The 24,769-nt window shown below is 42.6% G+C and overlaps 2 protein-coding genes across 5 annotated transcripts in view; one reads left to right on the forward strand and one right to left on the reverse strand.

Moving 5' to 3' along the window:
* The first annotated feature begins 867 nt into the window (after positions 1–867).
* Positions 868–17,498, forward strand: p2rx1 (purinergic receptor P2X, ligand-gated ion channel, 1). Of its 4 annotated transcripts, none has more exons than XM_084564784.1 (13): positions 868–1,501; positions 4,702–4,846; positions 10,584–10,655; positions 11,019–11,088; positions 12,274–12,361; positions 12,508–12,588; positions 13,790–13,931; positions 14,309–14,454; positions 15,838–15,928; positions 16,018–16,083; positions 16,166–16,261; positions 16,874–16,918; positions 17,000–17,498. In XM_084564784.1, exons 1-13 carry the CDS (start codon positions 1,365–1,367, stop codon positions 17,003–17,005), a joined length of 1,185 nt encoding a protein of 394 aa, XP_084420910.1. In that variant the 5' UTR covers positions 868–1,364; the 3' UTR covers positions 17,006–17,498. The 4 variants fall into 4 exon arrangements, with proteins under 4 accessions (XP_084420910.1, XP_084420911.1, XP_084420912.1 ...); XM_084564785.1 differs by having other exon boundaries at positions 17,003–17,498; XM_084564786.1 differs by having other exon boundaries at positions 16,874–16,909.
* Positions 17,499–17,715: 217 nt separating this feature from the next.
* Positions 17,716–24,769, reverse strand: part of camkk1a (calcium/calmodulin-dependent protein kinase kinase 1, alpha a) — a 63,655-nt gene continuing 56,601 nt past the window's right edge. The window contains exons 15-16 of the mRNA XM_084564783.1: positions 24,142–24,245; positions 17,716–21,883 (exon numbers count right to left, since the gene is read on the reverse strand). Coding sequence (XP_084420909.1) covers positions 21,811–21,883; positions 24,142–24,245 — 177 coding nt within the window. The 3' untranslated portion in view covers positions 17,716–21,810. The remainder of the gene's footprint in view (positions 21,884–24,141; positions 24,246–24,769) is intronic.

Here is a 24,769-nt window from a genome sequence, read left to right on the forward strand (position 1 = left end):
TGCTTTGCGTGCCCACCATCCTCCCCACCCTCCTCACGCTGATTTACTGTCCACCGTTTTATTTGAGAGTCTAAATTCTGATGCGTGACCTCAAATAATGGAACAATTGAGTCCATGGCATGTGGTCTACCTTCTGCTAACAGCTGGCCATATCTTTTAAGACAGAATTTGGATATTTAAATATAATGTCAAAAAAACAGAGTGGGTGAAATACGTCGTCTTTCTTGTCTCTCAATCTTTTATCACCCTGTGTCCCTAAAAACAGCTTTTTATTCCAAATGCCACGCATCACATTGTTTCTACCAGAGCATTTATCCTATTATTTAGATTGTCGTAAATCCTCACAATCCTGTCAAATCCAGACAGCACTACTTTCCAAAACATATTCATATGGCCTATTGGGAATTTAGGCTTTAACCTCATTTAGATTTGGGTTTTAAACATGATTCCGAACTAAGATGTTCCATTTACTAATCGCATTGGATTAGAAAGCACAGCACACAAGTGGCAGAAATATGTTTTTCTCAGATGAGAAACCTTTTATGTAATATTCCCAGCTTCTTCACGGTAAAAGGAAGCGAGTCACTTTCATTATCACTGCTCGCTTGCCACTTCCCTTCCACGGGAGAAGATTAAAAAATTGAAATGAGTGAATTGTTGAGTGGGGCAAGAGCCTGTTTGTCTGCGTGCCCCCACACCAAATGGTGATAAAAAAAATAAGAAGGCTTACTGCCTGACAAACGGTGACATGAGAGTAGGCAAACAAGCCCAGCTGTGGAGTACACGCTGCGTGTCTGTGCTTGAGCTTATGTGCTTTCTATCTCTGCCTAGCATGCAGGAAGAGAGTGTCACTAGAGACGATAAGGTTTGATTGCACACAGAGAGGAGGAGGTCCGGTGCTCGTACTGTTGAGGTATTTAAACTTGCAGCCTAGCGGAGATGTTTTCTTAATCTAATGTGCTTACAAGATGCAATGAAAAGCCAGAGCATGCAGTGATGTGGACATCGGGATGCACAAATGTGAATGACCGAGGACTCACACTGTCTACAGAGGGAGAGAGAGAGAGAGAGAGAGGGAGAGGGAGAGAGAGAGAGAAAGAGAGAGAGAGAGAGAGAGAGAGAGAGACACACAGAGAGAGAGAACAAAAGAGATAGAGAGTGGGAGGGAGGAAGTTCTATACTTTAAGACTTCTCATCAAGAGCGTCAGATGTTACTTCCCAGAGAAGGAGCAAAGTGAGGGAAAAAGGCAAGGGTGACCAGGAGACCAGACGGGGAAGAAGTGAATTCTTGGTTTGTAATTTTTTACATGCACGTGGAGTGAAAAGAGAGACCCTCCTCTCTGTGGGTCAGTCGCTGACAGAAGATGAAGAGCCAAATCACCAACGCCCTCTCCGATTTCTTCTTTGAGTACGAGACCCCTCGCCAGGTGCTGGTGAGGAACAGGCGGGTGGGAGTGGTGTGCCGGCTGATCCAGCTGGGGGTCCTGGCTTACATCATAGGGTAAGACCCGCACATACATCCTGGGCTAATCTGCATTCTAGAGAGGCATCAGGCATCAGGCAGACTCAAGTATAGAGAGTTCACATTGTTTTGCTTCAGTTTCCTTGGAATTACCTCTTAGAGTGACTCAGGTTTGGCTTGTGGTTTTGTACAGAGCTACAGAGATCCTGGTTGAAAGAAAAGGAAAGGTTGATGGATTATATGACTTGTGCAGGGTGCCAGTGTAGGTCAGGGATGAATACTGTAATTTGCCAGGATCTGTTGACACAGCAAACAGGCACTGCAAGTGAACTGCTTTAAGAGCAAAGGCTGAGTGACGGCAGAAAGGGAAGAGAGCATGAGATAGCGGAACAGATAAGTCTCATATCCACCTCTGTCAAGTTGAAACACAAAACCCCTGCGTGTTTGTTACCTTACGCACGCTGACCCGCCCACTACCGACACATGCACATGCTTTGACATGCAGGAGTTATTTGCTGGAAATTCAAGAGTGCAGAATCTGTTGTTGGTTCTACGTCACTCCACTTCACAGAACTGGGTGTACGTTTTTTATTCAGTTTGATGTGACTGAGCATGAGTGTGATTGCACCTCTCTGAGCAGTAGAACCTAAGGAGCTGTGTGTGATGAATACGCTGAGGCACATGCTTCCACGGATAACAATCAACTGTTGTCCAGTTTGCTCCCAAACGGACACGTTACCTTCTGCTGGTGATAGTCACTAGAGACGGGACAGACAAAAATATGCTCCTCACCGGCTAATGGCAAGCTTATTATTAAAAAAGAAAGCACTGACTGGAGCTTTCATTTTTACAATCTGAGCAATCAGACATCAGGCAATCCTCTTTTTTTTTTTTCTTGAAAATGTCAGAGTGTGGTTTTAGTTTGCACTGCGTACTGACATAAGAAAGTGTCTTTCAAACATTTGTCCGCCTGTGCATGGCAGATCTGACTCTTCTGCCTCCCTCTCCCCCAATCACCTGCCTTTTGCAGCCATCAGGCCGCATTAGGTTTGGCTGCGAGTAGACGTGATTGCGAAGCTGTCCGCATTCCTCTCCTCAGGAGTTGAGCAGGGGGCAGACAGGTCTGAGCAGAAGTCAGCTTGTGTCTCTCGGGCAATGAGCCGAGAAGCGGCGAACCAGCGGTTGTCTTGTCCAGTTTCTGACAACATTTCAACCAGAAGAAAATTAAAACATTCTAGTATTTTTTTGGGGGGTTAGCCTACAAAAAATGAGACTTTGACCATTCAGCGCTTTCCATCAATCTCTCACAAAGACAATCTACACTTTTATTGTTCTGGAAATATTTCTTAATAAACTCCAGAAGCAAAGATTAATTTAACAGGCAGCAGAGGCTTCAGAAAACCTTAATGACTATTCTATTCTATTCAATTAACTCCCTTTTGTTTCACTTTTAAAGCTGAAAAAAAAAAGGAAATCCATTGTTTGCATTTTAGAGCTTTTACTTGAAGGTTGGTGTTTTTCCTTTCTAATTCGTCTTGATCCAAAAGAACTAATCTCAGCACCACAGTACGGCGCGTAGAAAAGCCCTGCGCACATCATAGCCTCCATCCTGCCTCTCTGCTCTGCTTCTGTCACAGCAGATACAGATCTCACTTAGACTGCTGTTTTGGAAGATCCTCACATTATTTCCACACTCAACGCTTTCTTTATTCCATTAATGCGCTCTATTTTTTTTTTTCTCGGCTTCCCCTTAATTGCAAGCTCCAACTCATACAGTCTGATTGGCTTCGCTGATAGCAAATGCGGCCTCTGCGCGTACCGCTTTCCACTGTGCGGCCTGAAAGATGTTTCTGTTCATCTGATGCTGTGAGGTGCTTCATTGTCATCAGAATAATTGCTTTTCACACCCTATATAAAATAGCTGTACAGGTACGACAGTGTGTGTGTGTGTGTGTGTACACTATCTTCTTGTGCATACCAGCTGTTGCCCGCACCTCCTGGCAAAACCCAAGCAGGTTACTGTAGAACCGTCACTCTGCAGAAATCAAAAGGTGCTGCACCCCGTGCTCATTTTTGCAATATGGTAATCCTTTCAGGCGATGAAGGACTGGGGCTTCATTTTGTCAACTCCATATAACAACAATTTGTCATCAGGACAAACTTTGCATAATTAACATTTGGTGAATAAAGTAAAATTGCCTTTGAAGCAGTCCCATAGGGGATCTTTTAGCTGTTTGTATTTTTACAAGTGGTTGAAGAAGAATCATCACATCACATCACCACAAAGAACATAAAAAATATAAGAATATACTTACACAATCAATACTAAAAGTACTTTTAATTATATAGGCCTGAAAATACTGATGTATGGATGCGTCAGTGTGATTTAACAGATGCAGCTGGCAGAGGTGGAGGTACTTTTAATGACATCGTCAGCTCAAACCAGTGGTTCCTGAAACAGGGGTCGAGCCAAAGGGTCACAGCATTAACTGGAGGAGCACTTTAGCAAAGAAGAAATCCGTTTATTTTCTTTATTTAATCTTCTTGCTAATACTGATTTTGTTCCTCAAGCAATTACAGAAGAGAAAGAGGTCCATAGAAACCTCTAAATGTGGAACCGCTAACAGAACATCTGAAAGTGAGACAGCGGGCTTCAACTGGCTGTAAGCCGAACAGTCTGGGAAGTGTAGTGGAGTAGTGGTTGTAAAAAGTTGCAAAGAACTATACAGACTATAAATAACTTAAGATAATAAACTGATTATCAAGAATCCATCCCGGCAGACATGCAGACTGACATCTGAATGTGACATTCACGTTCTTTAGAAATACCATCAGTGCTATCAGCTAGGACATTTTCATTATGGTTCACAGCAGCGATCCGCCCATATCTGCACTGATCTCAATTGCGATAAAGCTTATGATTTACATTCTACCGGAGATGCTTTCACTATCTTGAAACTTTGATGCAGCCCTCTCACGATTCTTTCTATTTTGAAGTTGTTTGTACTGTGAGATTTGGTGTGCCATTTCAGTGGCAGTGGCAGTGGCGAAAGGCGAAAGGCGAAAGGCGAAGCAGAACCACGGCAAAACTGAACTTTCACTTAGTGCCGGATGTCATGTCAGCATCACTCATACTCTATGCAAGTCCTTGCCTGCAGGGTTAGATGTTTCGACTGGGGCGGGGTGGGTGTCGAAGTGTGATGACAGGACTGAAGGCGTGCTCTCTCTGTCTCACACAGGTGGGTTTTCATCTACGAGAAAGGTTACCAGTCCACGGACACAGCAGTCCACTCCGTCTTCACCAAAATGAAAGGTGTGGGCTACACCAACGTGAGCGGAAACGAGAGAGTCTGGGATGAGGCCGACTACGTCTTCCCTCCTCAGGTCGGTGACTGCACGGAGCATTCAATATGTGCTTGTCGCATATCTGCCAATACGTCAAGAATTAGTGATGCACCCGATACAAGTCAGTGATGTGTGTTAGAATTACAGTAAATCTGGGTCAGAGTCAGATGTCACGAAGTCAACAGCCACAGTCCGAAATTCAAACAGTCAGAGTGAATAAACATCAGGCTGTCAGACAAATAAGGTCAAAACTCTTTTTTCCTTGAAGATAAGCTAGAAAGACAAAACTGGAAAAATCTCAAATTGTACGACACCAGTGTTTGTGATTTTGTGTCAAATCCAATGGATGACAGCAGTAGTAGGGCTTTGTCAACAACAAGGTGTCTGAGTACTTTCCAGACATCATCGCGTGCAAGAGTTGAGCAAACAGCTTGCCAAAAGAGACTGCAGCTCAAACGCATCTCTTTGTTTACCCAAAATGTCGCAGAGTCCTGTTATCTGTGGGAAAGAAATAAAAAAGACACAATGGAGTCATGTTTGCTTTGAGGTGTGGGTGTGGGCCTTTTTTTAATTCAAAGCGGGATCAGCAAATAGTATGGCGTGATAAACCCAACATGCAAGACTAGAAGGTCACTTTCTTCATCAAGTATGTATCGGCTACCAGCTTTATCCCCATCTCTTTGTGCAGCACCGCCCCAGGCTATCATTGTCTTAGCAATCAAGTTCATTGCTATAATGGATGTGGAAAGAAACTTCAAACAGACCACACTTCACGTCACAATGGCCCTGACATTTATTGTGACATTGCATTATCATGTATTACAGTAGAGGATCCACCATCATATTGTCATCAGCAATAGAGCCATACTTCAAAAAAATACCATTGGAAACCAGAGAAACCAAAGCAAATATGTGATTACAAAATTTTGGGGAAGCAGGCTTGTTCACTTCCTTGACATGCATTTGACTCTTAACAGTATTCTAAATTTTATGTTACGGCCAGCAGCTGGGCTAGCTTAGCATAAAGACTCAAACGGGGTGGGGGAAGGGTATACCCTAGCTTCCCCCAAAGGTAGCAAAATCCATCTACCTGCACCTCTAATTATGTCTCTCGCACAAGCACACACTACCACTGCTGCAAATCCCCCAACAAACAAACAAACGGGTTGTTTGCCTGTATCCTCTGAAGATGACCTATAGTATAACCATAGAGCATAGATACTATTCACCTCAGTTGGGTTAGGTTTAGGTAAAAACAATATGGCTAGTTTTAGGGAAAGCGTCAAGGGTTTGGGTGAAAATAGTTACCACAATGAACATTCAGTTAAGGCTACAGAACGGTCAAGTTAAAAGTAATGTTGACTGATTGACACAGGAAATGAACGGCAGTCTTGTTAAAAGCCAGTGTTTTGTCAACCCATCCATCCACCTGGACCTCCTCCCCTTGCGGACGTTGTGGCTCTACAACTATAACATCATAGATTCACTATATACATGGTCATGGCATCAAGGAATTTCTGTAGTTCTTGAAAAGATCAGGGGCTGATCAGGGGCTATCTACGTTTATGAAAAGTATTATGAGATACACACATTCAGCTGTTATTCTGTTGATCTTTTCTACTGATTTGTGCACTGCTCACCTTTTCGCTTCTTAAATGTATTGCTCTTATTGCTTATCTCAACACTGATGTGATAGTATTAGAGATCTAAATTACTAATAGCCCCCATAACATGTTATTTTATAAAATAAATAATCTCGTTTAAGCCGTAATTATATTGCAATGTCCAAAATCTCATTTTCACAAGACCTATATGATCATACACATACTGTATGTCTTTCTCTTTCACTCTTTAATATTGTGGTTCAGGTGTCTGCAGCAGTTCGTCATGACCATCACTATCTACACTGACTATTGGGTTCACCAGTATAGCCTATATGCACAGGGCTTTGTTCCCCAGTTGTGTTTGCAACACTGTGCAGCTAGAGCTGAACTGAACAGAGGGAGCAGGAGAACCTTCACTCACTTTACCAACGCTCTGTTATTTACCTTTCTTCTTGAAGTGGAAAAGAAGGCTCCGATGGTTCTTCAAACAGAAAGTTTTAATCTTGATGCGCACTTCTATCAACGCTGTGCAACGCTAAATCACTCACACACTCCCTCAAGAACAGCAACTCCATTTCCCCTATGCTACACTGGGTTTTAATCTGCTATGAACAGCTCCTTTTTCAGGGTGAAAACGGGCTTGCAATATTCGGTGCCCAATTGATCAGAGCTAATGACACAAGGTTGTTTGCTGGCTTAAAACCAATGTCTCTACAGTTGGTGCATTGCCTTTTTTGAGGCGAATCAACATAGAAAAGCCATCAAATGTGTGAGATGAGTGACTGATACAAGAACAAAATGTGGACTTTGCGGCGTTTGCCAGGCTAGACATAGCTCAGAATTTCCAGCCTTCATGCTAAGCTAACAGCAGACCCTAGTTTAAACAATACAAACATATCCACCACTGACAGGAGCAATAAATAACATTGACCAAAGTGTGACAACACAATGTTCTGCTGGGAAACTTTTAGACCTGGCATTCATGTGGATCTTACTTGTAGCACCCACCTAGACCAGACCAGGCACCGCCATCCTATAGCAATGACACTCCTTGATGGCAGCAGCCATCCCCACAGGATGCAGCCTGACACAGGCACACACACAAAACGTTTTTTTTTTTTTTTTTACTCAAATTTTATTAATTTTTTCAAAAAGAAACACACAAAGAAAAACATTACAGAACATATAACAGGGTCAGTGGGGTGCATGTTATTAATAGTCCTCAATTGTCTCTGAGATCAGTCCAAGTTTTCAGTGGTGACTCTGCTTTGGGTTTTATAGTCCATCCATTTCTCACATTTCTTATCAAATTTTGTTTGTTGAAGTCTCAATATATAAGTAAATTTTTCCATGTTGATTATCTCCTCCACTATGTCCAGCCAGTTCCCCCCACACAAAACGTTTTAGGAACAACTCAAAAAACATGGAAAAACAACACAAGGTGTTGACCTGGGGGGTATTCCAGAAAGCAGGTTTACCGCTAACTCTGGGTATGTAAACCCAGAGTTAGCGGTAAACCTGGGATTTCGGTTCCAGAACGCTCAAATATGATCAGGCTATGTAAGTAACTATGGTAACATAGGCTCTGAACTTAACTGGGTATGTAAACCCTGAGTTAGCGGTAAACCTGGGACTTCGGTTCCAGAACGCTCAAAAATGATCAGGCTATGTAAGTAACTATGGTAACATAGGCTCTGAACTTAACCTGGTAGGGGTAGGTTTTGTTCAGGTTATGTTCGGGTATTTAAGTGCACGTTCAGCCAGACCGCTGTTTCCACACTTGTCACACAATGACGTTTCCTTTTGAGGAAGATCCAATTGACATTGAAGCACAAATCATTCGGGCTATTCACCGTGAGAGGGTGATAAGACCACGACTTGATATCCTTTCTTTTCCTGATGAGTTTTTGCCAGAGCACTACTGTTTTTCTGCGGAATCTTTAATATATTTAAACAACATTCTCCATCCCCACATTTCGAACGTTACGCATCGTGGATTCGCTCATCGTAATTGTTGCGCGTGCGATAGCCTATTGCACAACATTGCAACGTTGCGCAATGAATTAGTTCCTGCTATTGAGGAGCAGATAGGAACACATTCAGCAACTTGACATCAGAGATGGTCAAAGAATGCGTGATGAAATCTGTCACAATCACTTCAACCAAAAAAAATAAAATAAATGCACGTAAGACTGTTTCACACATTTATTTGCCCATTGCGTGTTTCATGGCCTGAAAAGAGAAAACACTTAATTATAGAGCAAATGTTCTGATCCAGTGTTCTCATGCACTGACAGAAAACATGAAGAAACTATGCTCTAGTCTCTGCACAGCATTTCTTTACCTCGATTCCTCCGTGACTGCTGAGAATGTCTATTCATCCTCCTATTATTTATATGAACGGTAATATTGGCTATAAATTGGTCATTTTCGAACATGCAAGGCTACACAAATTAGACATAAGTGATTTAGGCGTGGGCCTATTAGGGTAAATACATTGCACTTGTTCATTTTGCTCCTCCTGGGAGGTTGAGGGCTCCGATGACGTGCCCCCAGGAATCCCCTCCATCATCGGACGCCCTCGATTGATACTGATCGCCAACTCCTCCACAGGGGTGAGGGGGGACACCGCTGGCCCAGAACCGGTCTTCCTCTCCTCTGCTTTCTTCCTATTGGCTTTGAAATGAACGTAACTTGTTGCAATATGGCAATTCAAGAATATAATACTGGATAAGTGATGTCTAAGATGATGCACCCATATATATCTTACCAACTTGGACAATGTTTTTATATTTTGTTTTGACCTGCGGCCACGTTCTCTTAAGGGCGGTCGGGTTACATCTAATTAAAACTAATACAATATATGACAAGGTATTCTATAGTATAAGAAAGTCTCATACAAAGCAGTTAATATGTAGCCTAATATCTACTGAATTATTGTGCTTCTGACACATTAGTGTGCTATATCCTACTAAACTTACGCATTTACGGGGTCGGCAATTCTCTGCCAAGCAAGATCTCGTTCCTTGGCAGACGCGCAAGTAGCCTATTGCTTTTTTCGTGATTATCGCTCTTTCCTCCTCGTACGCCTCGAGCAGAACTTGCTGCTCCGCTTCAGAAAAATAGGCTGCTCTGCGCTTTGCCATTTTTACTCATGGTTTCGACTCTCAATAGATGATGCCTTTATAACTTCGCCGTGATCGCGCACAACTCTAGGTTAAACAATCCGGGGTTGATTGAACTGATTGCTAACCGGTGTTTTGGAACCGACAGCTCGGGTTTAGTCGCCTCAGGTTCAGACAACCCAGAGGTTAAGTTTTATCTCAGTGTTTGTTAAACCTGCTTCCTGGAATACCCCCCTGGCCTCCAAATTCACTAGATCCCAAACTGATCAAGTATCTATGGGATGATCCACAGAGGCCCCTCCCCTCAACCCATAAGACCCAAAGGCCCCCACTAACAACATTCTGTTGCCAGACACCACAGGACAGGCCCATGTCCATTTTCTGATGAGTCTAATGAACAACTGTTTTGGAAGCACAAAGGATACCCACACAATATTAGGAAGGTGGTCATAATGTAATGCCTGTCCTTAGCCTAGTTTCTGATGTGTACTTAAGGTCCAAGGAGAGTTTATTCTAGCTGTCAACAGAATAATAACAAAGTCAATTCACCTTGTATGGATTAAACTCTGGACACCACTGACCAGCCCTTACAGATCTGAGCCCTACCTATGCATGTACTCAGCAAACAATCTCTGATAGATGATAGTTGGTGCACAGATCATTCAAAGACTAACAGACAATAAGTGGGAAGTTTAGTTTGATTCTAGGTTTAATTGGAAGCTGGTGCAAGGATCTAAGTATTGGACTAATACATTAATTGTACTTAATAGCAAAAGGCATTTCAAACAATGTCAAACTGTCCCTTTAAGCTGACAACTGACAAAGGATAAAACTAAATACGACTTTCTGGGATGTAAAGGTTTATGTTTGAAGGTGTTAGTGGTATCAGCAGGCTAGCCAGCAGGATACAGCTGATATGTGTTTGACAGGTTGGCTCCAGTTAAGTTTAGCAAGCTTCATTTACCACTGCATCATGTATTGTGTGATCTGTGGGACTACATGGGATAAACATTTAAACACATTCCTTCTTCTAATCCATAATTTTAGGGAGACTCGTCATTTGTAGTGATGACGAACTACATCATAACCGAAGGTCAGACGATGGGAAAGTGTCCAGAGGTATTTGGAAAGGATTTTTTATTTTTTTATGTTTCTCGATTTCCCTGACCCCCCTCTTCTCTAGTACACTTCTACACTGCCATAAATAGTAAAACAAAACGGAAATTGCATCTCATTCCAGGACTGCCTCTGTAATTGGGCAATTGCGTAGATGTTGAATTTAAAAAAAAAGTGTCTTTTTAAACTTAATGGCTTCAAGATGACATGAAAAGCGTTTTGTGTTGGCTGCAGAATGCCATGATAAATGCAAACCTTTGTTTGTACATTCTCATGCTGTGTTCCTGTTTAAAATCAGCTTGTTTCCTCACATCCACATTCCATAGTTGTGAGAAGACCCTGACTCTGCTCTCTTGTTTATCACAGCTCCCAGGCAAGCACAACTGCACCTCGGACGCCGACTGTAAAGGAGGGAGTTTCAAACGTACGGGACATGGTAAATCTCGACGGCCTCAGCAGTCCCCACTGAGTCACTGTCTGTGCCGAACTCAGATCAGTCCTTGGCTTCTTACTAACTCATTCTGTTCCCTTTTGAAACTTGCTGAAGCCACTGACTTGATGACGTGCTGAGGGATATAAAAGATCATGTCGCATTATGAAGAAAGTTTGCACAATGGGCTGTGGTTCCTTAGGACCGCTTTAGCATGGGCTCACATGGTGGAATATAAAATACACCAGCCCTGACTCATCGCTGCAAAGGCAAACATGTAGACGTAATTCATGGATTGCTCTTGCCCAGCACTGGGGGGGGGGGGGGGGGGGGGACGAACAAAATCAACAGGTCCAGTCTTAGCAACCAAACATTTGGTGCGCGAGTGTTGATCATGCAAGCAAGGAAGCAAAACCCTGCCCTAAGCAAGCAGATGTGCATATACAAGCAGACATAACTCCTATGCATATAGAAACAGAGAAAACGTAAAAAAAATAACCCTTCGCATATGATCTTTTTTATAGGCTCAATTGCATACAGCATTGTTGAGCTCAAAGAGCAGTTACATAAATTTATTGTCCTCCATCTGTCCTGTTCAGTCTGTTCAGTTATAAGCCTTTCAAGTACTCTGTGTCCGACATCAACTTTAATAAGACCATTGTTAGCCAGAGCTTTAGATCTGTCTGTTTTCCACCAGTCAAATTCACCTTGAGGTGCCAGTGTCACATTAGAGGCGGCGTGCTGTCTCTACGTTCACAGACAAGCAAACATGCGGAGGGTGGAGGCGCGCCCGTAGCTAAACGGGCCGCTGGGCTTCCAGAGAAAGGTCACGGACAGAAGCGGAGTACCCAAACGCCTGCTGGAGAGCTGTCTGTGAACTCTACCAGCGTACGATGAGAGGCACCGATAGCAGCAGAGCTAATCACATGCGGAGAAGTGATATGTTAGGATCGGGGGGTGATAAGGGAAGCAGCTATTTCAGCGTTTGCTGTGCTTCACTTTTACATCTCGCTTGCTGCAGTTGATGCCTGTTCAAGATAAGATAAAATGTGGAGGCAGGGAATATTTTAAATTGCTTTAAAGCTCGGGCCTTTTTTTTCCAATTTCGCTCGATTGTTGCACTTCTGCATAATTCTTGCTCCAGTTTGAAGTTTTGCCTGTAAGGATGGACTTCTATATCTCTGTTTCAAGGACAAATGACTGGAGTGTGTTCGCAAACCACCAACACCTGTGAGGTGTTAGCCTGGTGTCCGGTTGAGGATGACAACAACATACCAGAGTACGTGCTCACCCTTAATTAGTCATACTACAAGCTGGCTTGTGATGACTGAATTTGTAATGAGTATACATAACTGTCTGCAAATCACGATTCATGAAACAAAGAACGGCAACGACATATAATTCTCGTCTCTCTTCCTTTTACAGTCCTCCTCTGCTGATGTCTGCAGAGAACTACACACTGTTCATCAAAAACTCTGTAACTTTCCCATTATTTAACGTCACAAGGTGAAATACATAATTACAGCCTATATTGCATTTAGCCAAGCAAACGAGACAAAATTTAAGTAAATCAATACAAATAAGACAGGTTGCTACAACTATACTTACACATACTCAGCTGAAAATATTGACATCAGAATGCATAGCTTCAATTTACCTTCAGGCTTTTGATATTTCACTCAGAAATATGTATTTTGTATGTGGCCACTTTGTTCTAAAGATAAAGAGAATTTACCAGGCAGGTGCAGTCTATTGAGATGCATTATGCAAAAATATAGGACCAAGAGTTTTGGGGGTTTTACCACACACTGTATATAAAGGATGGACATAGCCACAGTGATGCCATTCAATGATTTGTGAACTACCATGCTAAGGCTCCAAAAATGGCATTTTGCCTTTGTTTTATTTATTTATTTTTCTTTATTTTTGAAGCCTAAAGTGACCATATACAGATGAAATGGAGGAGCTGGGGAGGAGCGATGGGTGGATCTAACTAAGAATGGCTTTGTAGTCGTTAAAGACATGTTTATTAAGCCAGGCATAGCCCTAAACATAGCTCTCTTTAAAGCCTAATATCTGCTTAGTGATGGAGTTCGTTCCTAAGAAGTGGATTTAGATAACGACAACATAATGAAAAAATAAATACGACAGTTTGACCTCTGTCTCTGAGAAGTCCCTCGTCTTAAAAGGGAAATTCGCTGCCTGCGGGTTATCAGTCAGGGTGGAGTTAACCCACGCTGAAATTCATGTGTGGGCTGTTTCAGAATGTTTCAGTTTGTGTTGGCGTCAGAGAGCAATTTTAGGTGAACTCCCAGTCACTGTTTTCTCTCTGCAGCTCATTTTCTGGACAGTCCAATGTCAGCCATACAGTATTGTCTTGTTAGGCTATCATATAAAAATCCATAGGCAGGGACTAGAAATCCAAGCTGAAGCAGATTGTAGTTCATCAGATTAACAATGAAGAAAGATTTTGAAGCTAAGCCTTGAAAACAAACAAACAAAAAAAAAAACGATGTTGTTCACGCTATATTCCTAATCTGAGTAAATAAAGATGAAATTGAACAACAGCTAAGTGCTCAGTCATGCATAAGATAAGGGGGAAAGGGGTTGAAGGACAGAAATGGAAAAAATGAAGTGGCCATTAGGAGTGCAAAGAAGTAAATCTTTAATTTAATAACTGTTTTATAACAAGTCATTGTGCTTTCAGGAGTAACCTGGTGGAGGGCATAGACACGCAGTACATTAACAACTGCAATTACGACCCAAAGGATGATCCACTGTGTCCCATATTCAAACTGAGAGACATAGTTAAGCAGTCTGGCTTCACCTTTGAAACAATTGCCCGAGTGGTAAGTTTATTGTGGTGAAGGGTTACATTAGTGTGCCTCAGTTAGTTTCATTCAGTTCACCTAAAACATTCGTCCTCCCGACGTTTGTTTGCTGTTGTTCAGTCCCAGGTTTACTTTCAGCGAGCCCTGACACGCTTCACTTGCTATATTTGCTTTCAGCCACAATCTCAATAGACAAAGAGACAGAAAAAGAAGTACTAATCTGATCAGGGAAGTAAATGTCTTTCAGCTATGCCGATCAGCCACAACATTAAAACCACTGAAAGGAGAAGTAAATGACATTTATGTTAGATTTAATCACAGCTGCATGAAGATTTTCTGCTGAAGTTATTTTCCTTCTGTCATGATCCGGACTGTGTTATACCTTTTTCCAACAGGGAGGGGCCATTGGTATTGTTGTTGACTGGACATGTAACTTTGATGTGGCTGAGAAACACTGTAAACCGCAGTACAACTTCCACGGTCTGTATGGGAATCCCGCTGAGACAGACAAAGCCAGAGCTTCAGTGGGCTACAACTTCAGGTGTGTAAATATACTACACTCACATGTAACATGTTGTTACACTGCAATAAAACATCCTCATTTACATATTTGTAGTCCTATCTATGGCCCCTAGAGAAATAGTTTGACATTTTGGAAAATATGCTGATTTGTTGATTCTGTTGATGCAGAAGCATAAACCCCCTATTATACACCTATTATAGGTTTATGCTATGGTGTGGATTTGACTTGAATTTGACGCGGTAGCTACGGCAACAGCCCAGACCCTATGCAGCCTACGCGAGTGCGTAGCCTACGTGCGTAGCATATGTGCGTCTTGTCCCACAGAGGCATAAACCGCACTTATTGCTGCCTTCAGACACCATTGCAAATCTTAGCTAGCTAATGACTGTTCAACATTTCTCATTTATGAAAAAGTCATATTCTGATGAATCCCTTTGATTCCATTACGGGGAGTGTTTCAACCGCTAATACCTCTGCACAGACCTGGACAGTTCTTCAACTAATCCGAGCCATTTTGTTGTAAACAAATTCAACACCACGGAGCTCAGGTGACGTGCATGACTACGTCACTCTTCGCTCTTCTGTCCATCACTGCAAAATCCCTGCCTAAATGATTTGATTAGCCATTCAGATCTTTGCAGGATCATAATCATATGACACGGAAAATCGTGTACAATAAAAACTGTGTCTAGAGTTATTTTTAAATAAAAAAATCATACCGGTAGCAGCCTGGTAACTTTATATGAATGTCTTTATCTGGATGGACTCTTGTCATTAACTCAGTAAACACAACCTCACTGGAAAGGCCCACAACTCTGTCTTACCAGGGTAATTGTTAGCAATAGAGGATATTTCCCAAAATGTCATTGTTTTGTCATCTTACATAATGTCATTGAGAAATTTCCTTCTCTTTTTTTGTTACCAACAAGACACTGCTGATAGAAATGTTTATTTCCACGTTGATATACTCCCACTTAATCCAATATTTACCATTACTTTATTTGTCGTAGACTAGCGTGAACTCTGTGTTTGCTCCTTTGCTTTTTTATTGCTCTGCTTTAGGTTCGAGCTTGCAGAGCACAGTCTGACTGAGGTTTATGATGTTTACTTGCGCTCAGTAAAACACCTCAACCTGGCTCTTTGAGATTTGTCTCAAACTGATACTTGCTGCTGCCGATGGTCTTCCAGTCGGCTTCACACAGACATAGCTATTATTCAGCCAGTCGGGCTCTTGATTATAGAGTAATTGCATGAGGAGCCTCCCATAGTTTCTTATTCGCAACAATGCATTTCTCTCCACTATGGTGCTATTAGAAGAAAGAGTGAAACCTATTATTTACTTCCTCTAGTTAATCAAGCATTGAACATATGTGAGGAACTTTTTATGTGATATTCCCCTAGGTATGCAAAGCATTATATGGAAGATAAAGTTCCGAAAAGAACTCTTTTCAAAGTGTTTGGCATCAGGATCGATATCATCGTGCAGTCTCTGGTATGTAATATCTTCGATTGGTTTTCATTTTTACTTGATACTATGTCACGCTTCAGTGATAATCAAAGGGCGTTTTGTGTTGCTCACAGGCCCGAAAGTTTGATATCATCCCGACACTGACGGCAATAGGCTCTGGAGTGGGAATTTTTGGAGTGGTATGTTGCAGCCATTAACAACACATCATCTTCAGAATAGTTGCATTCAAACTAACACCGTTGTGTTTTTCTTTCTTTTCAGGCAACTGTAGTTTGTGACTTAGTGCTGCTCTATTTTCTGCCAAAAAGAGAATTTTACAAGAACATGAAATTCAAATACACACACACACAAACTCAGGTAAGGTCTATACTTCCCACAAACTAACCTTAAATAGAGAAAAGCAGATTATGAACACAAGATGGCAGCAGAGAGGCATGTAACGGCACCGGTCCAGACAGACACAGAGCAGACACCAACAAAGGATGTGGAGGTGTAATCATTTCTCAGAGGATCTTCTGGATGCATTTCAGCAGAATGCCACATAAATCCCAGCTAAGAACCCCTGCTAGCACACAGGAGCCGTAACCTTCAGTAACAAATCAGATGATTTCCATGTTTATCCCCATAACATTCGGAAGCAGAGCAGAGCCTTTCTGTGCTCGCTAGAGGACGGCCAGTTATCTGATAGAAGATGAAATCTACGCCTGTCCCACCCAGACAGCTTCCCTCTTCAGCTGAAAGAGACAGAACGTTTTGTATTTACAGCAGGACTCATGCGTCCCTTACACCCTTAAAGCAACTGACCAGTCCAATGTGAATGCACAAAGTAGTCTGGGCAAAAGATTAGATTCTCTTGTTTGTTTTTTTAAATTTATTTTATGTATTCTATCATGTCATCATGAGGAATGTCGTTTGGCGAGTTACCTTCAAGGTCTAAATGGCTCCTCTCCTGTGGCTTCTGTCCTACAGGACCCTGATTCAGAGGCAGGCAGCACAGAGACTGAGGTATCTAATGTAAGGGATTCACAAATATTTGTAGACCAATAAAGCCTATGAGTTTTGTGAGGGCTGATTATTTATCTTTCATCTGCACAGAAGTAATTTGGGAGCAAGCGAAGCGATGGTGACTTTCATGGGTGTACTGCACCGGGACTATGCCACAGGCCCCATGCAAGAAAACGCACACTCTAAATGGACTCCTGACGCTGGGAAAGGACTCGATCCAATGATACTGGTCCTGTACGTCTTCTACCAACAACTTCCTCCCACTCCTCAAGCCATCCCGAGTCACTGTGATTCTTGCCAATTGTCTGTAGAGCCGGAGATAGCCCGGCTCGGCTGTGTGTGCGTGTGTACTTCTTTGGGTGTAGCTCAGTTTACTTTTTCTTTGGGTGTAACCTTCACCTCTTAAACTGTCTGTATGCGTACAGGTGACAGTTTAACTCTGTGTGTACACAAATCGTCCATTACCTCCGTCGCTGCCACTGTCAGGGAAATACACACATAGCGTGTGGACTGACGTGCCACTTTCAGAGTGATTCATCCCTCTTGTGCATCTTGTGATCAACTGTTGAATAAAGGGTGTACAGTATGGGTGATGCCTTTTTTTTTTTTTGTCGAACAAGAACAGAGAAAATAATCAAGAGAGTTTAAGATGTTCTTTTTTTATTGTCTTTGATAATGTTTAGGTGTACAAAAAGCATGCAAAAAATAGCTTATTTATATATATCGGTACATATTTACAGTGTAACAACTGCATTCCATAGGGATGTGCCATGCTTCTGTTTTAGCAACTTGACACAGGCGAGAAATGCACGAGACAGAAAGCAACAGAAAAGACAGCAGACACCTTCCACACACACACACACACACACACACACACACACACACACACTTTGGATATAATTATGACCTGAAAATGACAAGAAATTCGTCCTGCCACTCACTTCCTGTGCTGCAGCCGGGGCAACGGCACCCATTGATTTTTCTCCTCTCCCGCTCGCTGCAGTAACAACGCAAAGCTAGAGAGCACGCAGACGGAGCAAAACCCTGCACCATCCAGCTCATTCGGGATCCACAGATGTGCAGCAAGCAGCGATTTCTACAAGGATGAGCCTCACAGGTGACCACTTGGCCGTTGAAAAATAGGATGCGTTCAAGGGTTATGGATATCATTTGCAACATTTACATAAAATAGTGATCAGCAAATTGGCAAAAAACAAGGAATACACAGACAAAAATTAATTAAATAGAGACAAATCTCTGGAGATTCTGTGGTTGACATCAGGATTTTCTTTTTGGTACACCTTACTTCAGGAACTACAGAGTAAAGTGCTTCACACATGGCCGTGCTTCAGTCTCTTTAGAGGCTGTGGATATACTGTACAGGGTAAAAGCAGGACAAGAAACCAAGATAACACGAAGCAACTGTGCTATATTCAAGGGAGGCTAGTCATCATCCATCACTGCATCTCTTGAGAGGATCTGAGCACAAGGCGGCCTCTTCTTTTTCCTCCTGTGCTCTAAACCTTGCAGGTTTTAGAGTACACCCTGCTTCTTTTCAGCAGCAATGTCCTTCGCCCCAGTTGTGTTCAACATTCACCATTCAGATCGAATGTGGAGCTGAACAACAAAAACAAGCATTCAGAATCAATCTCTGCAGTTGTTACAGCCTTTCCACGCAGACAGAAGCCATTTGTAGAAAACTCTCACAAACTAGGTAGCAATGCTGCGACATGCAGATCGACAGTGACGAGAAACGCATCAAAAAGCACAGGAAATATGGTCTTTTACAGGTGAACCACACGGTTTGCGGCTGCTAGCGGTACGTAATCACAATGACTGCAGTATGTATTCACAAGTGGAGACGTGCAACAGTGTAAATGTAAGCAGTGTTTAAGTTAAACCTTGAACAACTAACGCACACGTTAAAGGGGGAGTGACCTGAGTGCTCCGACAGCGGGGAAAGAGCCGGTGACGCACTGACGATAAAAATGACAGCAATATTGCACCTCTGACAGTGACAAACATCCACACAAATGGCGACACCTAGATATAATAATAATAATAATATAAAAAAAAACATACAGCAAATACAACGCCGTATCACACTTTTTGGTTCAAGAGCCCTTCACCGAAGGCCACCCGGCAAACAGACAGACAAATCAGCATCTACTTTCATTAAGATTCTTTCACGGAACTAAAAACTACAGATACTAAAGTTTCACCGTCTCCTGTACCCGCAAGATAATAAAGCTGATTCTCAAATGTCAACATCCTTCAGGATTTTTATGCCTTGTGGTAATAAAGCCCTAAACGCGGCGGCTCAGCAGCAGCACTGGAGGGGACAGAGGGCAAGACTAATAGAGGAAATACAGAGGGCTGCACTCATTGTTTTTAATCAGCCACACTGGGGACGACACTTGAAGTGGATGGGGAAGTGTTGCTGGCAGCCAAGGGCTAATCATGACATTGAAATGCTCCTTTTCAAGCGTTCAGAGCAGTCTGCCAGCAGAAAGCGCCGGTCTTTCACAGGGGCTGACACGGCAGGCCGCCAAAAGAAGACTCAAAATGGAGCAGTGTAAATATTGGAGCTGAGGCAGAAGCTTTTCTTTTTTTTCGATGATGATACAAGTGAGCACAGATCAGCAGTTTAACTTGGAAAAAATACAAAACTCTTTCCGTCACTACTCCACAGTGCCTATTATGATCTCACAAGGTTAACATGCTTACTAATCAACTTTCCCGTCTTTAGCAGAGCATGCTTGAACTACCAGAGGTCACTCAGGAACAACTGTGTGAAAATTACAAGAGGTAATTGCGGAGGGAGGTTAAATTAGTGATGTGGTTACAAACAATAGGATTCTTTTGCAAGGCTCTCGCTACGTGAGCAAACTGTGGGAATTATTAGTCGTGCTTAAAGAGAGTTCTTCTTTTTACCAAATTTCAGAGCAGTGGTTCCCAGAGGTTGAGGAAATGACTTGTGAAGAGCAGCACGACGCCAGACCTCATAAGGTTATACTTCGCGGCTACAATTTACCATGTTCCCTGCACGCGGGGGCTGGGAGCCGGCAGAAAGGCAAGACTGCTGCGCGTGTCGAGCTAACACTGGGAACCGTGTGCGCTTCAGCTGTAAAAGCGCATAATAAACACAATAGGACATTTGCAAATCAAACAAACGTCACCCTAAAAGAACGATGGAAAGAAACTCAGCTGTAAGATCCTAATCCCTTTAAGAGCCACAAATCCCATCGTTTGATTCAATATATTTGTTTTGTTTTTTTAATTCCCTGATGCTCCCTTAGCTTTTTAAGACGCCTGACATAAAAACAAACCCTGCACCTTACACCATCCCGCCAAAACATCAAAATATGAACAGTACCGGTGTAACTGAATTTAAACCTTCATATATTTAAGCTTGAAAGTTTCTACATTAACATGTGTGCAACACTGTATTTCCTGTTCTTGTTTTAGAAGAAACGGGAAGTTACCAGTGAATTACTTCTCCCTGCTACTAGTCTATGGTAATTATGAGCTAGTATAGGTTCTGCATTTATTTAGTTTTTCCTTTTCTTTTTTTTAAATAATACAGTAACAGGATTGTTGTCCTTTGCATATGATGAAGTGTACCTCACAGCACAGTGTTACCTGAACCAGTGTTAATGATGAAAATGAAATAAAAAGACCCTTCCTCGTTTCTGTCTGGCCTGAAAAAGTCACTTTCCTGAGCATAAGAAACGCAAATAACTTCCCTCAGAATAATTGGTGTCCCTTCGATTTAGATAGCTTTGTACAAGTTGATTCAATTTCTCCCGCAAGGGTGCTCGCTGATGTTTAACGTGGACATTATTTATGCTTTTAAATCAGCTCTGCATCCAAGAATGGTCCACATAAAAATGTGTTCCGAATTGGAAGTGGAATTATTTAAAGCGCGTTCCAGTTTCACTCACGTCAAAGCCAACAGTACGGAATGATACGAAAGGAAAGAGACGGTGACAGAGAACAGGAAACTTAACACTTAACAGAGTAAGAGGGGAAGCGTCAAATGACCCCTAACACAAAAATAATTACATGTCACACAGCAGGGAAAGTCATTTAAACGTCCTTTCTGCCAGATCACCCTCAGACAGCTGACTTCCTTCCTCACAGAAGCGCTGCCAGTCGAGGTCTGTGAAGGTAGCACAGGAAGGACTCTGTCCTTCATCACCCTGCTTTAAAATATAAGTTATCAACAATTTGACTTTCAACACAAATAACAGAAAAGGGTCGTGATAACACAGAAGGTACCTCAAGACATCTGATGCACAACGATGACTGATCGCTGATCAGAAAACAGAAGCCCTGTATTTCACTGAAACAACAATGGAGTGTATTTACATGCTGAAGCGCTGGACAGGGATGTCTATTCTCGCCATGAATGTGACATGTGGCTGTAAACAGTCGGATGATGAGGCCTATTAATTCAACATGCATAAAGATAAAAAACATCCGCCTGTTTCCACATTACAGCAGGAGGCCTGCTGTCCAACATGTCCTCGTATTTTCCCGCAAACAATAACTTGAAACTGGAATTGTTAGAGTTCCTCTCATCGGTTCACTGATGCCAGTCACGGCGGTAAACGGTTGAGCAGCTAGGACAAGCAACACCGTCAAGCATAGTGTCCAAAATGTCCACAATGGAGAAACAGGTGTTCTGAGGCAAACAGGAAGCAAAAGGGAAAGCATCAGGAGTGCCTGAATGTTTTCACAAGCAACGTCAGGTTTAAAAAGCCAAGAGTTTTTCAATCTCAGGTTTACAGAATGAAGCGTTCGCGTTGTGTCACTCATTTGAAGGAAATGCATGGATGAAGGCGTGGATGGTTTAATATTTAGGACAAAGCTCTGTTGATCGGGAGTGTCATTAAGACTCAAGAGGAGGGCTCGTCTTCATGCAGGTCCTCCAGCTCTCCTTCTCTGGGTCCATCGCCTGTGCTTCCCTTCCTAAAAGAACGAGACACAGAGAGAGAGAGAGAGAGAGAGAGAGAGAGAGAGAGAGAGAGAGAGAGAGAGAGAGAGAGAGAGAGAGAGAGAGAGAGAGAGAGAGAGAGAGAGAGAGAGAGAGAGAGAGAAGAATGTCAAGATCAGCAGGTATTCTGACTCTTCTGATCATTTCAGCCTGGGCAGCTGCATTGAAGGCAGAGATCTAAATGGTCACACTATCAAGCACATGCCTTCAAATGCAGCACGACAATCGGAGCAGCTCTTTTCCTTTTTTTTTTTTTTCTAGTTACACGATGGATGTTAAAAACACACGGAATGCTTTATCAATGCGGCACAACATTTAAATGATGGCAGCGGGGACATGATAGCTGGGGGGGTCTGCTCAGAGTGGGGACTAAGATGGCGATGAGCGCAGCGGCTGGTGGATGCTGGACAGACAGCGTGCCAGACTGCTTGGCGCAATGCGTTACCTGAGTGAGGGGTGAAGTTTTAAAGAGGGCCGGAAGGGCCACGAGTCCCTGCAGCAAAGTGGGAGAAAAGATGGAGAGGTCACAGGTGAGAGGGCAAAGACATGCTCGCTGGCGGAGACGACCCACCTCTGACCCAACTTGAGGGGACTGGGGTCAGATATTCAGTACTACTCCTGACATGAGCAGTCAATGAATCAACCGACATAATGATATAATAATCGCAAGCAATATACGCAAAAGGACGTTCGTGTTTTTTTTTTTTTTTTTTACTTCATATGTCAAAAGGAGGAGCCCTTGTGATGTCACAGTGATGTCATAAGTGCCGAGTCTGCATTAAGAACTGCGGGAAGAGCATTACAAGAAAGGTATAAGTTTTACACGCTGAACCAAATTTGGAGGTTGAGGCGTTCCATGACACTGACGATGTAAACAACCAATATGGCTGTCTGCCAGAAAGCTAAAAAGGGAGATTTCAAATGTCAGCAGAGCTTAACTGGATGAGGATAGAAGACAGATGTAAGAAGCAGCCACAAATAATATTTCACATCCAGTAGCTTGAATACTAACAGTAATATCAACTGTGTTAGAATATGCATAGAATAATTAGATCATTGTCAGGATGGCAGGTAGCGTCCGTCTCACAACATGTAGCCGCTTTATCCCCAAATCCAATTGCTTCCTGTCACAAAAGAATCATACTTATATCATAACCTGAGCATGACTCAGCCTACATTTGCTTTCTCTTTCATTTTGGGGAGAAAAAAAAGTGTTTAGTTATTGTTTTTTGAGACATTCGTTAGTTTCAACGTTCTGAAAAGAAATCTGAAAGCTTTGGCTGCAGCTGAGCTTTGAAGTAGAGCAGCGCTCAAGGCTCTCAGAGCCTTCCAGTGCTTTTGGTAATGGTCCCGCACAGTGTGTGTTCATTAATAATGCCTTTCAATAAAGGATAGTATCCTTTATTGAAAAGCCTCAGTTCTTCACAGACTCGACATTCCAGATCACGCCTCACTATTTTGAGCTTTAGATGTAGCCATGGTTTTTCATTTTCCAGCAGGGGGCAGTATTATTTCATGTTCCCCACACGTCCTCTGAAAACAACCTTCAACTAAGACAGCAGCTCTCTGACAGCCTAGAGCGAAACAGGGGAAACCTCGGCCAATATAGAGGAGAAGAGGAGATATTATCTAATAAACTGCTCACAATGTGACATTAGAGTCTGCTCCACTTTGAGCACAACAGCAATCTATCTTCAAGACAAACTCTGCTGGACACTTAAACACAGGATATTGTTCCAAAAGCGCCTGCAGAGCAGCAGGCAACAAAAACTGAGGCAGGCATTTGCCCTTGGCTGTATATGTTAAAATTTCATGACAGTATGAAATGAAGTCAATTTCTCCATGTGATGCTTTCAATCCATGTAACAGAAATCCAAGGTCGGCCTGCGGTGCTAGCGGGTCTGTGTCACTCTGAATCTTTCTAGCCTTGAACGCTAGAAGTAACACACAAAAAAAAAACACTTATAAATGCTGTAAGCTCCAGTGCATACAATGAAAGAATGAATTATGGTGCTATGGCAACACAAAGCAGCAGCTGCGGCTGCTGCTGCAAGTATGAGCGCTAGTTAACCTGATACTGCAGAAAGAAGAAACGGGTACGGAGTACTGATCCGTCAGAATCTTTAACAATGTTTCCGATCAGACTGGACCTGTGCGCTTTTGTCTTCCTGGATGAGATATGTACATATTAAGTATGCAAAGGAGATCAGATCGTGATGATGTGCATGCTTACATGAGCAGACTGCCAGGTGCAGACATGGACCGCTCCTCTCGCCTGCTCGGACACTCAAAGGGGTTACTGAAGGAGCGCTTCCTCAACATGGCTTTTACCAAGATCTGAAACATTCACAACACAGGATGGTTACAAAGATATCCAAAAGGGCCACTGTTTTTTTTGAGCAGGTGAGTAGATGGTCTTCCATGTGAGATGTGCACGTGAGGGGTTAAAAACAAACTAGAATAGCAGAGCGTATGAGAGTGATATAAATGTAATTCCAGGAAAATCATCGGTTTCTTGGTGACCACTGACAGAGCTGTAGACGTCATTTGTTGTCGTGAATCACAATCACAACATCTCAGCAATCACAACTTGTGATTGCCGAGATCGATCATCAAATATCTCCCTGAGACATCCTGCAGCAGATAAATAATATTTGCCATTTACTGAGACAGTTTCTTGCGAGAGAGGCTTTAACATAGCAAGCTTCTGAATCTAAAGTTGCTGTTAATGTGCCGCTAATGCTCATTTAGACCAACACTGCTAATATCCACAATGAGGAGGAATACATGCTCTTGACTGGGCAACAGACAAGCGGCAACCTGTGCCAACGTTACTCTTCTGTTCCTGGTAAAATAAAATG

The sequence above is a fragment of the Chelon labrosus genome (genome assembly GCF_963514085.1).
Source record: "Chelon labrosus genome assembly, chromosome: 17".
NCBI classification, from domain to species: Eukaryota; Metazoa; Chordata; class Actinopteri; order Mugiliformes; family Mugilidae; genus Chelon; species Chelon labrosus.

Bases quoted from the DNA above. Each gene is read 5' to 3' on its own strand.
- p2rx1 (XM_084564784.1), top strand. From the start codon at position 1,365: ATGAAGAGCCAAATCACCAACGCCCTCTCCGATTTCTTCTTTGAGTAC. The intron at 12,362-12,507 runs GTACGTGCTCAC...TTCCTTTTACAG, and splicing joins GATGACAACAACATACCAGA to TCCTCCTCTGCTGATGTCTG. The intron at 14,455-15,837 runs GTGTGTAAATAT...ATATTCCCCTAG, and splicing joins TCAGTGGGCTACAACTTCAG to GTATGCAAAGCATTATATGG.